The sequence below is a fragment of the Microcaecilia unicolor genome, chromosome 3 (genome assembly GCF_901765095.1).
Source record: "Microcaecilia unicolor chromosome 3, aMicUni1.1, whole genome shotgun sequence".
In the NCBI taxonomy this organism is placed as follows: domain Eukaryota; kingdom Metazoa; phylum Chordata; class Amphibia; order Gymnophiona; family Siphonopidae; genus Microcaecilia; species Microcaecilia unicolor.
This window is the reverse complement of record NC_044033.1, coordinates 412,870,083-412,883,572: the sequence shown is the minus strand read 5'-3', so window position 1 is coordinate 412,883,572 and position 13,490 is coordinate 412,870,083. Positions and strand designations below refer to the sequence as shown.

The 13,490-nt window shown below is 47.5% G+C and overlaps 1 protein-coding gene across 1 annotated transcript in view; it reads right to left on the bottom strand.

Moving 5' to 3' along the window:
* The window catches only part of ATAD2B (ATPase family AAA domain containing 2B), a 714,191-nt gene that overhangs the window by 295,951 nt on the left and 404,750 nt on the right, over positions 1–13,490 (bottom strand). The window contains 1 exon segment of the mRNA XM_030198808.1: positions 473–605. Coding sequence (XP_030054668.1) covers positions 473–605 — 133 coding nt within the window.

Sequence of the window (13,490 nt, the reverse complement as noted above, 5' to 3'; positions counted from 1 at the left end):
TGGAGTTCTGTTTCCAGAATACAATTTGTTAATCCGCCTAGATTTGCACTGCGAATTAGGTGGTACATAAAATTCTAAATAAATAAACAAACAATGCCATAAAACAGTTTTCCAACCCTGGAAGTACCCACAACTTGTCTGATTTTCAATGTATCCATAATGGACATGCATAAGACAGATTGCATACACAATCTCCACTGTATGCAAATTTATCACATATTTATTTTGAATCTATAGGAAAGGTGTGGAAAACGGTGCCATAAAATTTATCCTATAACTGTGAACAAGAACATCTGCAGCTATAATGGATGCAATGTTTGTAAGGATCATACTTTAGATGCAGATATTAAACTGACAAGAAATTTCTCACCAACATATTTTTGAATACTTTGTACTAGATATGGTTCAAAAGTTGAAGTCAAAGTTTGGCCACTACTGCAAGAAGCCCTTGCTGTGTTGTATGGATACTTACATTGTAAAATAAAGGAAAGGTTTATGGGTAGCAGCTGATGGCTGTTTCTTTGGTGATCCTGAGATACAGCTTACATCAAAAATTGATGACGTATGTTCATCCTCGCTGTCATCCAAGATTAAATTGGATAAATCTGTTAAAAAAATTAAAAACAAAAATGTGTTTCATTGCCTAACTGTAACAGAGTAAACAAAACCCAAAATTTCCAAGCATCTTAAGAAAATACAAAATAAGACCATTTCAGATCATACAGCAAAATACTATAATGTTACAGGTAAAGAGAAAGCCTTATTTATTTCACCATTCCAACTGAAAAAAACAAATGGACCTTCTCAATCCTTTTGATAGTTTCATACATACATACGTTACTTGTGAACTTTTGATCTTGTTGATGGAAATCATTCTAAACATCAATTAACTCTCTGAAGGTAATTTCATTCTTATAAGGGTATGTTGGGAAGATCACAAGATGCCGTGAGTGGGCTGAGACGTGCTCTCTGCTAGCTCCGTGGTCCTTGGGTACCTCCAGAACCCTCGGCGTCTTTAAAGACCTTTCAATTCACGTTTTGTTTACCGGAGGGCCTAGAGACTACATAGACCAATTCCTTGGGGAACATGATGCAGGTACATGTGATTGTGACATGGTAGCCGGGCTTTCCCGGCTAATATGGTTTTGGTTTCTGCTTTTTGCAGTGGGAGGGTTGGATTGGAAGAGTGGGAGTGGGTAAGGAGAGATCTGTGGGGTTATGGGGTAACTGTACATAAGTTTATTAGATTTCCCGGAAGATTTGCACCATGTTCACAGGCATCCTTTATCCGTGGTAAGTTTTAGGCTATGCTTGTGGTATTGTGGGGTGGAGGCTAGGTGCCCTGGAGCCAGTTTCTTCTTCAGATTATTTTGTAGGAAGCTATCTCATTCCATCTTCTGTCTGTACGAGGTGCGTGTAGGTTGGCCAATTGGAATGTGGGGGCATTATTTCACTGATCAAGCGCACAAATGTTAAAATTTCTTGAAGCACAAAGCAGTGGATATTGCTTGCCTCCAGGAAACCAGACTTACAGATAGTGAACATCTTAAACTGAAGAAGCAGTGGTTGGGAGAGGTGTTTTTTGCCTTTTCTGGGAGTAAACAAGGAGGCGTTGCAATCTTGTTTTGAAAATCTCTTAGTTTTTCTTTACTTTATTTCTTATTAGTCGCCAATATTCCCCATACAGAGTTCTATGTGAGTTACATCAAGAAATGGGGTACATTTTTGGAAGTTACAGGTTTATGACAGATAGCAGTGGTCAGAGGAGTTTATAGCTGGTAGGGAAAGACCTTAAATATCAGCTGACTGTTACATGTTCACTCATGTTGGTTATTGTGTGATGTGTAAGACACGTTTATCAAATAGATAGGCTTTCAGCATTTTACGGGAGATTCTGTAGTGGGGCAGGGTCATCTGATTTGGTAAGTCATTCCAACACTTTGCGGATAGGTAGGAGAGAGTTACTGGGGTTGCCTGTTTGTCTCCTATTTCTGTGTTTGGGTAGAATTATCCATTGATTTGTATATTGTGGTGAGGATCTGTGCAGGGATAGATATATCATTGTACAGGATTTGAAGATCCCACTTGTCTCCATGAGAAGCCAGTGCAGTATGATATATATTATAGTAGGGTGACTGTTAAATTTGGATTTGGTGAAGACCAGATTTGCTGTTATATTTTGTACTGACTGTAATCCTTTTCTCAAGTGAGAAGAGCAGCCAAAACATAGCACATTGCAGCAGTCGATTTGTGATAAAATAAGGGATTGTACCAGTAGCCTAAAACTATCGACACTGAAGCAATGACGAGGGGTGTTTTCGAAAGTGACATCCACGTTTCGATCTGGACGTCCTTGCAAAATGTCCCGATCCAGGGGCGGGGAAACCCGTATTTTCAAACAAGATGGGCGTCCATCTTTCGTTTCTAAAATACCGTCAGGGATGTCCAAATCCTTAAATTTGGTCGTCCCTAGACATGGTTTCTGATTTTTAGCAATTTTCGAAACCAAGGAAGTCTATCTCAGAAACGACCAAATGCAAGCCATTTGGTCGTGGAAGGAGCCTGCATTTCTAGTGCACTGGTCCCCCTGATACGCCAGGACACCAACCGGGCACCCTAAGGGGCACTACAGTGGACTTCATAAATTGCTCCCAGGTACATAGCTCCCTTACCTTGTGTGCTGAGCCCCCCCAACCCCCCCCAAAACCCACTACCCCCAACTGTACACCACTACCATAGCCCTTATGCGTGAAGGGGGGCACCTAGATGTAGGTACAGTGGGTTTCTGGTGGGGTTTTGGAGGGCTCGCTGTTTCCTCCACAAACGTAACAGGTGGGGGGAGGTTGGGCCTGGGTCCACCTGTCTGAAGTGCACTCACCCACTAAAACTGCTCCAGGAACCTGCATACTGCTGTTATGGATCAGAGTATGACATCTGAGGCTGGCACGAAATATTTTTAAAGAATTTTTTTTGAGGGTGGGAGGGGGTTAGTGATCACTGGGGGAGTAACAAGAGGACATCCCAGATTCTCTCCGGTAGTCATTTGGTCAGTTTGGGCACCTTTTTGTGCCTTAGTCATAAGAAAAACAGGTCCGGGTGAAAACATCCGTCAGGGACATCCTTCTTCTTTTCGATTATGGGTCAAGGACGCCCAACTGTTCGCAATGCCCAAGTCCTGCCTTCACTACGCCTCCAACACGCCCCATTGAACTTTGGCCGTCCCTGCGACAGAGTGCAGTTGGGGACATCCAAAATCGGCTTTCGACGACCCTGGGAGAAGGACGTCCATCTTCCGATTTATGTCAAAAGATGGGCGTCCTCCTCTTTCGAAAATGAGCCCGATACTCTCCTTACTTTTCTGAGTACGTAGAAAGTCTTTTTTACTACTGTATTGCTGCGGGATTCCAGGGTAAGATTTATTTATTTATTGCATTTGTATCCCACATTTTCCCACCTTTTTGCGGGCTCAGTGTGGCTTAAGATGTGTGTCTATCAAGACTCCTAATATTCTTAGCCAGGATTCTAGTTTCAGGGGACTGCAGTTAAGACTCAATTATATATCTGAGATATCTAAGTTGGGTGCTGTGACGATTAGGTACTTGGTTTTGTCATGGTTTAATTTGAGACGCAAGGTTATGGCCCATTTCTTGATTAGGGTGACGCCATGGGATATTAGAGTGTCGACATCAGTTTTATACTTGCAAAAGGAAAGTACAGTGTAACATCATCAGTGTAAGAGAAGCAATGTATTGTCTCTCTTTCCAAGAAGAAGCTAAGGAGGACATTAGGACATTGAAGAGTATTGGGGAGAGGGGGGATCCCTGTGCTATTCCGGTGTGTGCTTTCCATCTGACATAATCCCATTCATCTTGACATTGTAGGATTGTTTGCTGAGGAATCCATCTAGCCAGTTAAGAACATGTCCCCATACCAAGAGAGTTTAGGATTTCTAGTAATACTTGATGGTTTACTACATTGAATGCACTGGAGAGGTCGAATTATATGATCACTACCTGTTGTCCATAGCTTGTAAACTTTCTTAGGTCATTAAATGTGCACCTAGCAATGTCTCTGTACTGAAGCCTTTCCTGAAACCCAACTGAGTTTGATACAGCAGGCAAAATCATTCTAAGTATTCTGTTAGATGTGAGGCAACTATACTTTCTAGGATCTTGATGTGGAGGGGTATGGAGGCATCTGGCCTGTATTTAGTCACCTCTCCAAGATCTCCCATTGGGTTTTTTGGAATGGGGGTGAGAATTATCTTGCCTAGTTGTCCGTCCTGGCCTCGGGGAGGTAGGCATGAGCCGTCTGGGAGTCCAGCAGAGCTCCTATGAATTCTAGTCTTTGAACTGGAAGAAAGTGGGACTTTGGATAATTTATCACAAACCCCAGTAGCTCCAGGAGTTGAATAGTCACCTGCATGGACTGTAGAACTCCTGCCTCCGAGGTGTTCTTTACCAGCCAATCGTCGAGATAAGGGAACACATGCACTCCCAGTCTGCGTAGAGACGCCGCCACTACAGCCAGGCATTTCGTAAACACCCTGGGTGCAGAGGCGAGACCAAAGGGTAGCACACAGTACTGAAAATGCTGTGTTCCCAGACAGAATCGAAGATACTGTCTGTGAGCTGGCAGTTTCGGAATGTGAGTATAAGCATTCTTTAAGTCCAGAGAGCATAGCAAATTGTTTTTCTGAATCATGAGAAGAAGGGTGCCCAGGGAAAGCATCCTGAACTTTTTTCGAACCAGGTATTTGTTCAGGGCCCTTAGGTCTAGGATGGGATGCATCCCCCCTGTTTTCTTTTGCACAAGGAAGTACCTGGAATAGAATCTCAGCCCTTCCTGCCCCGGTGGCACGGGCTCGACCGCATTGGTGCTGAGAAGGGCGGAGAGTTCCTCTGCAAGTACCTGCTTGTGCTGGAAGCTGAAAGACTGAGCTCCCGGAGGACAATTTGGAGGTTTTGAGATCAAAGTGAGAGCGTATCCTAGCCAGACTATTTGGAGAACCCACTGGTCGGAGGTTATGAGAGGCCAACTTTGGTGAAAAAACTTTAACCTCCCTCTGACCGGCAAGTCGTCCGGCACAGACACTTTTATCTCGGCTATGCTCGCCTGGAGCCAGTCAAAAGCCCGTCCCTTGCTTTTGCTGGGGAGCTGCAGGGGCCTGTTGAGGCGCACGCTGTTGACGTGAACGAGCACGCTGGGGCTTAGCCTGAGCAGGCTGGCGGGAAGGTGGATTGTACCTACGCCTATTAGAAGCATAGGGAACATTCCTCCTTCCCCCATAAAAACGTCTACCTGAAGAGGTAGATGCTGAAGGCGTCTGGTAGGAGAGCTTGTCGAATGCGGTGTCCCGCTGGTGGAGCTGTTCTACCACCTGTTTGACGCGCTCGCCAAAAATGTTATCCCTTCGGCAAGGAGCATCCGCAATCCGCTGCTAGACTCTATTCTCCAGGTCAGAGACACGCAGCCATGAGAGTCTGCGCATCACTATACCCTGAGCAGCAGCCCTGGACGCTACATCAAAAGTGTCGTAGGCACCCCTGGACAGGAATTTCCTACACGCCTTCAGCTGCCTGACCACCTCCTGAAAAGGCTTGGCCTGCTCCGATGGGAGTTTATCACCAAGTCCGCCAGTTGCCGCACATTGTTCCGCATGTGTATGCTCGTGTAGAGCTGGTAGGATTGGATCTTGGACACGAGCATAGCAGAAGGGTAGGTCTTCCTCCCAAAAGAGTCAGGAGTCTTAGATTCACGGCCCGGGGGCGCTGAGGTGTAATCTCTACTACTCTTGGCTTTCTTCAGAGCCGAGTTCACAACTCCAGAGTCATGAGGCAACTGGGTCCTCATCAACTCTGGGTCCCCATGGACTCAATGCTGGGACTCAATCTTTTTGGGAATGTGGGGGTTACTTAATGGTTTCGCCCAGTTCGCCATCAATGTCTGCTTCAGGACATTATGAAGGGGAACAGTGGACGACTCCTTAGGTGGTGAAGGATAGTCCAGGACCTCGAACATCTCAGCCCTGGGCTCATCCTCAGTAACAACTGGGAAGGGAATGGCCGTAGACATTTCCCGGACAAAGGAAAAGAAAGACAGACTCTCAGGGGGAGAAAGCTTTCTCTCTAGTGAAGGGGTGGGATTGAAAGGAAGACCACAAGACTTCTCGTCAGAGAAATACCTAGTGTCCTCCTCCGCCTCCCACAAGGCCTCACCATCGGTATCGGACACAAGTTCATGAACTTCAGTCTGAAGCCGAGCCTGTCTCGACGCCGAAGAACCCGGTCCCCTACGGCGGTGTCGAGAAGACGACTCCCATTCCGACGGTGACGAAGCTCCCTCCAGCAACGTCGGCGGGGAGTCCTCCTGGGTGGCAGCAGACGCCGATACCGCAAGCGGTACTGGTGTCACAGTCCGCACCATGGGCGGAGAGCCAACTGCTGCATGACTCGACGGTACTGCCAGCGCAGGCACCAGCAGTACCGGAGCAGAAGAACACAGCAGCCTTTCCAGGATACCTGGAAGGATGGCCTCAAGGCGCTCATCCAGAGTGGCTGTCGAGGAAGACAGTGGGGCCAGTACCGGCGACGAGCTGAGAACCTGTCTGGAGCATGGAGGCGGTACTGGGCTGTCCGGAGCAGAGCGCATCGACGCCTCTTGTATGGAGGGCGAGCGGTCCTTCCGGCGTCGACGCTTCACAGGTACTGAATCCCTCGGTGTCCCGGAGCTCTCGGTACCATGACGGGAAGGTGACCAATGACGGTGCTTCTTCGCCTTTGTGCGAAGCACAGCATCAGTACCTCCCAGTACCGAAGAGTACAACATCGAATCCAGACATCTCCTCGGGGCCGGGTCCGAAGATGGTTGGTCCTGGGGGGCCTGCAGCGCAGGAGCCCTTGAGGCAGGTGGAGACCCACTCGATGGCTCACTGCTACCAGCGTGGGATCTCTAGACAGCCATCACCTGCATTCCAGACGTCGATGCTCCCTCTGACGCCGACATCGATACCGGCAATGACCTCGGTACAGCTGGCTCCGTCAACTCCGAAAGACCAGACGAGGCTCCGAACAGAACATTCCACTAAGCCAATCTCGCCGCCTGGGTCCTCTTTTTAAGCTGGAGGCACAACGTACAGAAGTCCGAGCGATGACCAGCCCTGAGACACTGAAGACACTATACGTGTCTATCAGTTAGCGAGATCGTCCGGTGGCACCGCGTGCACTTCTTGAAGCCACTGGATGGGCGGAAAACTCGCACCGGCGAGGTCAAACGCGATGATGCCAAAAAAGGGCACCAAAAAAGAGGAAAAGACCCAGACGGGCGGCACACCAGGCCGTACACGGAAAAGAAAGGAAACTTACTTGGAAAAACTTCGAAGAAGTACCGGAAAACAAACTTTTTTTTTTTTTTTTGAAACACACGAGATAACGAAGAACAAGTTGAAAAGGCACTAAAACCGCAGCGAAGAACGCGCCGGGGGCCTCTCTGGGGCCGCGAACGAGCGATACACGTCCATTCTGACCACGGAAAAAGAGAGACTGAGGAGCACGTTGTAGCGGACGGGAAGGCGGTCGCGCAAACGCGATGCATGCGGATCTCGCGAGAGCTAGCAAACTTCTGTTGCTAGGAAGATCTTCCGATCCTGGGTCTGCCGTGGATATCACCCATCAGTGAGAACAAGCAGCCTGCTTGTCCTCAGAGAACCGAAGTTTCTAGTAACATGGAAACATCTAACACTTGGTTGCTGATTACCTACAGATTTAATAGGCAAATAATACACTTGCAGAAAAGAAGGAATATTTTCTTCAGCAACCCCCCACAATATTTCCTTAATATAAAATGTTTTAACATTTCACGAGAAGAAACAGCAAATTGTTTAGGAAAATTTTAAAAACGAGGATTACTCCTTCTACAGTAATTTTCAAGCAATTCTGTTTTCCTCCTGAGATTATACAAATCTTTAACCATATTACTTTGAAATGTCTGCATTTGTCAAGATTTTTCTCTTGCACTTGAGTATGTTGATTCAAAAGTTTTAATGCATCATCCATTTCCTTTATTTTCCCTTCTAAGACAGTCAAATCTTGATTTAATTTTTGAACCTGGGGGCATAATGCTTTACCCAGATCTGCTATTAGACACCATAAACTGTCCAGAGTCACCTCAGGGGGTTTGGAAAATAGGATAGTAAATTGGGTGGTCAGTACCTCAGATTTCTGCGTGGAATGTTCCCTCTCCATACTTGCAGTATCCATCACCCCCGTAGCTGTAAACTGCCACTTCAGCACTTGTTGGTAGAGTCTGTGTATTTGAACTCGAACTCCCCAAATCTCCCTCAGCTCCTGCTAATTCCTTCACATGCAGGGCTAAGGACACCGCCATTGGGGAGCTGCTTCCATGCAGCTGCAGGGGAGAAGCTCTCTCATCGGGGCTGAGGGAAAGCTCCAGCCTTAAGTTCAGTCTGGGTCCTCCATTCACCCCAGATTGAGCAAGCGGGCTACTCTCCCACGTTGTTAGGATCCCAGCTCGCTGCAAAAAAGTTTCTATTGAACTGGACTGAGCCGGGGGATTCTGTCGCTGAGAGGCTGCAGCAATGGCCCTACCCCTTCTCTTCGGTACAGCAGAAAGATAGAAATTGCAGAAAGCTCACGCGCACGTCTGGTTTTGGATTCCAAACTTAACATAGCTCTTTGGTGGCTGTCTTAGCAGGAAAACTGGGCATCTTTCCAATATGCACTGGGAGTTACAGTATTTTTGTACTGCTCTTCTAAAATTTTCTTCCATTAGTGGGAAAAATTCCATCCAGGATCTGTCTGCTGCATATTCTCCTTTCGTCTCTCTTGTCCTGTCCCCACATGAGAGGAAGTCTTCATAGTACGTTTCATCGGCAGGTTGTCCTTTAAGAAGGTGCAGAGAAGGGCGACAAAAATGATAAAAGGGATGGGACGACTACCCTATGAGGAGAGGTTAAGACGGCTAGGACTCTTTAGCCTGGAGAAAAGGCAGCTGAGGGGTGATATGATAGAGGATTACAAGATAATGAGTGGAGTAGAGCAGACAGATGTGAAGCGTTTGTTTACACTTTCTAACAATAATAGAACCAGGGGACAAAAGATGAAATTAGAATGTGGTAGGTTTAAAACGAATTAGAGAAAGTTTTTCTTTACTCAGCGCGTAGTTAGACTCTGAAACTCATTGCTGGAGAAGGTAGTGATGGCAGCTGGCCTTGCTGAGTTTAAAGGGGGTCTGGATAGATTCCCAAAGGAAAAGTCCATTGATCGTTATTAAATTTGGGGTTTTTGCCAGGTTCTTGGGGCCTGGATTGGCCACTGTCGGAAACGGAGTGCTGGGCTTGATGGACCTTGGGTCTTTCCCCAGCGTGGTGGTGCTTATGTGCTTATGATCAGTAGGCATACATCTGATTTTCTTTTCAAAGGGGTGTGCCACTGCATCTGCCACGGGGAGACAGGACATACGGTTAACTAGATCTTTCAGCTTTGTTAGGTGATCAAGAATTTGATAAAGTTTCTTCACATTTGCTTTCCCTTTCCCATCCATTACCTTTTCTGAGAAATACTTTTGTTTAGCTGACTTTTGATTTGAAATTTATAAACATTTACTGTTTTTCTCCAGGCCTCTCGGTCGGAGCTGCTTTGAATCTTTCTCCAGTTTCTCTCTGTCTGCAGGATTTCTTCAGGTTCAGGAGTGTTTTGTTGTACCATCTGGCTCTCCTTCGGTTTCTTACTTTTTTCCATCTTTTTGGGTGCTATTGTATCTAATACATCCTCGATAACATCATTCCATTGACCTATGGTGACACTGTATTACAGTTTGTTTAATTTGTCTTCTATGCTTTGCCAGAATGCTTTGAGGCCAATTCTGCTTCTCACTTCTTGTAGGCAAGGGTTGTTTCATGTCTTTTTAAGATATTTGCGTCTTGCCAGTGGATCACAAACTGCGATAGGAAGTGGTAGGATCAGATTAATGAGACTCAGCCTCTATCTACTAGTTCTAATTTATGTTCAGAGCCTGTGTTCCATGCCAAAATATCTAATTATAATATAGAAACACTAGTAATAAAGGCCCGTTTCTGACACAAATGAAATGGGCGCTAGCAAAGTTTTCCTCGGCGTGTGTATGTTTGAGAGAGTGTGTGAGAGTGACTGTGTGAGAGAGAGTGAATGTGTGAGTGTGTGTGTGTGACAGAGACAGTGAGACTGGGTGCAAGTGTGTCTGTGAGAATGAGAATGTGTGCGACTAAGTATCTGAGACACAGTGAGTGTGAGAGAAAGTGTGTTTCACACACAGTGTGTGTGAGACAGAGAGTGTGAGAGAGTATGTGTGCGATACACAGACTCTCTGTGAGCAGCCACCCTTGCCCAGCAACTCTCCTCTCTCCCTTGCCCCCCTCCAGCCACCCATGTCCAGCGACCCTCCTCTCTGCCCTGCCCCCCCAGCCACCCATGTCCAGTGACCCTCCTCTCCCCTGCCCCACATTCAGCCACCCATGTCCAGCCACCCTCTTCTCTCCCCTGCCCCCTTCAGCCACCCATGTCCAGCCACCCTCTTCTCTCCCCTGCCCCCCCCCTTCAGCCACCCATGTCCAGCGACTCTCCTCTCTCCAATGCCCCCCCTCCAGCCATCCATGTCCAGCGACCCTCCTCTCTTCCCTGCCCCCCCCTCCAGCCAACCATGTCCAGCGACTCTCCTCTCTCCCCTGCCCCCCCCTCCAGCCACCCATGTCCAGCGACTTTCCTCTCTCCCCTGCCCCCCCTCCAGCTACCCATGTCCAGCGACTCTCCTCTCTCCCCTGCCCCACCTCCAGCCAACCCAGGTTGCCCAGCGAAGTCTTCGAGGCAGGCAGGAAAGATACCCAGTCTTGCCTGCCCACTGCTGGCGCTGACCCTCCCCCGTTGCCGGATCGCTCTTCAAAATGGCCACCGAGACTTTGCGGCGGCCATTTTGAACAGCGATCCGGCAACGGGGGAGGGTCAGCGCCGGCAGCAGGCAGGCAAGACTGGGGATCTTTCCTGCCTGCCCCAAAGACTTCGCTGGACAACCTGGGTGGCTAGAGGGGGGGCAGGGGAGAGAGGAGAGTCGCTGGGCATGGGTGGCTGGAGGGGGGGCAGGGAAGAGAGGAGAGTCGCTGGACATAGGTGGTTAGAGGGGGGGCAGAGGAGAGGAGGGTCGCTGGACATGGGTGGCTGGGGGGGTGCAAGGGGAGACGAGGGTCACTGGACATGGGTGGCTGGAGGGGAGTTCAATGCAGGGTGGCAGACGGAGGGGGGGGAGTGACGGCGACCTCGGGGGGGGGGGGGGGGGCAGTGGCTGCGGCAACCTCGGGGGCGGGGTGGAGGGGGAAATGGTGGGGACCCTGGGGGGTGGAGGGGCGACCTTGGAGGGTGGAGCGGCGGTGAACCTGGGGGGGGGGGGCGTGGCAGCGAGGGCGCCAGGGGCAGGGCCTCATGTTGCTATCGTGCAGTTGGTCAGTGCTGCGTGTGACGTCAGCCTGATCTACGGAACCTAGCAGACCAACTCCGAAGAAAGCCACAGACACAGGCAGCAACACGCATAGAACGTTGGAGGTGAGAATTATTATATAGGATGACGGCATCCAGTCTGCCCATCCTCAGTAACCACCAACTCTTCCTTTCCTAAGGAATTCCACATGCCTGTCCCACACTTTCTTAAATTTTGACACAGTCCTTGTCTCCACAACCTTTCTGGTATGAGCACTGAGAGGATGTGAGCTAAATGTCAATATTATCTAGCAGTGGTGTAGCCAGACAGCCAATTTTGGGTGGGTCTGAGCCCAAAGTGGGTGGGCACAAAATTTCCTCTGCCTTGCCCTAACCCCCACACCTCAAAATATAAATTACACTTTCTCCAAAGGTGGCCAGAATTCCCTTTTACCAAGCTTGGCAGGCAGCAGCATCATCCCTAAACCACTGATGCTGGCACCCCACACGTTTTAGTTGTTGATGGCGCAAGGATGCTGTCATGAACTGCAGAGCTTGGGAGAAGGAAATTCTGGCTATCTTTGGCTGAGTTCCACAGCTGGGGATGCTTGGGGATCCCTATCAGCTATACAGCAAGGGTCAGGACCGATGTTCGACCCCAGGTCAGAAAATAGCCCCCCCCCCAACCCCTTTCCTCTCTGCCTCCCCTCCAATTTTCCCACCTGCTGTTACATCACACTATAAAGGGTACAGGAGTGCACACTATGTGGAAACAATATCAAATACAAACCATGCATACTATGTGACAATATCAAAATGCATACAAACCAAGCACATTATTAATTTACTGCATCAACGATATGTAATTTGGAATACAGCAGCCACCACCACCACCACCTTCTCTCACCTGCAGCTAACCCCCAATTTTTTCTCACTTGCAATGTCCTTAAGGGTGCTAGTTAATTTGTCAGTGGGGTTGTAATGTGTTGATCATTTTAATTTATAAAAGCCACTTAAGAAACTAAAGGTAATCTTGAAAAGCACACATGCATATGTAAGACGAAGGGCAGCAGACATCAACAAAGGGGTAATGCGCCTTACCACTAGTCTATACCCCATTCCCCCTAGACAATTACATTCCTCTGCAAATTTCATTTCCCTATTGATATTTTAATGTCTTAATGCCATCACTTAAACTCAAACTCTTTTTTTTGTAAAGCAACAACTTACGAATGCTTCTGAAAGAAGAGTTAAAAGCCAACAGTGAAAGTTATACTATTACTCATTTTTGAACTCTTTAATGGTTCTACTGCTCACAAGTTTTGAACCTGTGCTACTTCAGCCTCTACAGATGTTTGCTACTTTATGACCAATATAGGTATATTTTTACCTATTTCAAATATAACAATTCATGTCTGATCCCAAGAAAGCTCTAGTGAGAACTCCTTATCAGATCTAGGAGAATGAAGGCAGAAGCATCAGAAACCTAAAATTCACCTTGATCGGCATGCCCCCAAGCACTCCTGTCCCACCCATTTGTGTTATATTGGCAAGGTTAAGTCAATGGACAGAACACAAATTTAACACAACAGATTCCCCTGCATCCTGTGCAACTGCAACAGCCACATACAGCTAGCTATGGCCCTGAATGAAGCTAGAGCGACAGTACATCTAATTTATTTTTACAACTGAATTGGAGAGGTTCAACAATACCATCTAGGGCCTAAGAAGTGTGTGACAGCAGAACCTGTCTTTTTATTTCTCTTTTTTTGAAATATCATAACCAATATCATTGCCAAAGTTACCAATCAGGAATTCTTTTACTTGATACTTTTAATGAATTTTTTTGGTTATGCATTTTTACAATTACTGTATATACTTAAATATAAACCAAGATTTTTTTTTTTTAGCAAAAGCCAGCCATCAAATTTGCATCTCAGTTTGTATGAGCCTCCCTTTTCCTCCCTCCCCTGTGGTGCCCCTCATCCACTGCCTCCACCCTGCCCCCAACCAGAGGAGCTCCCATTT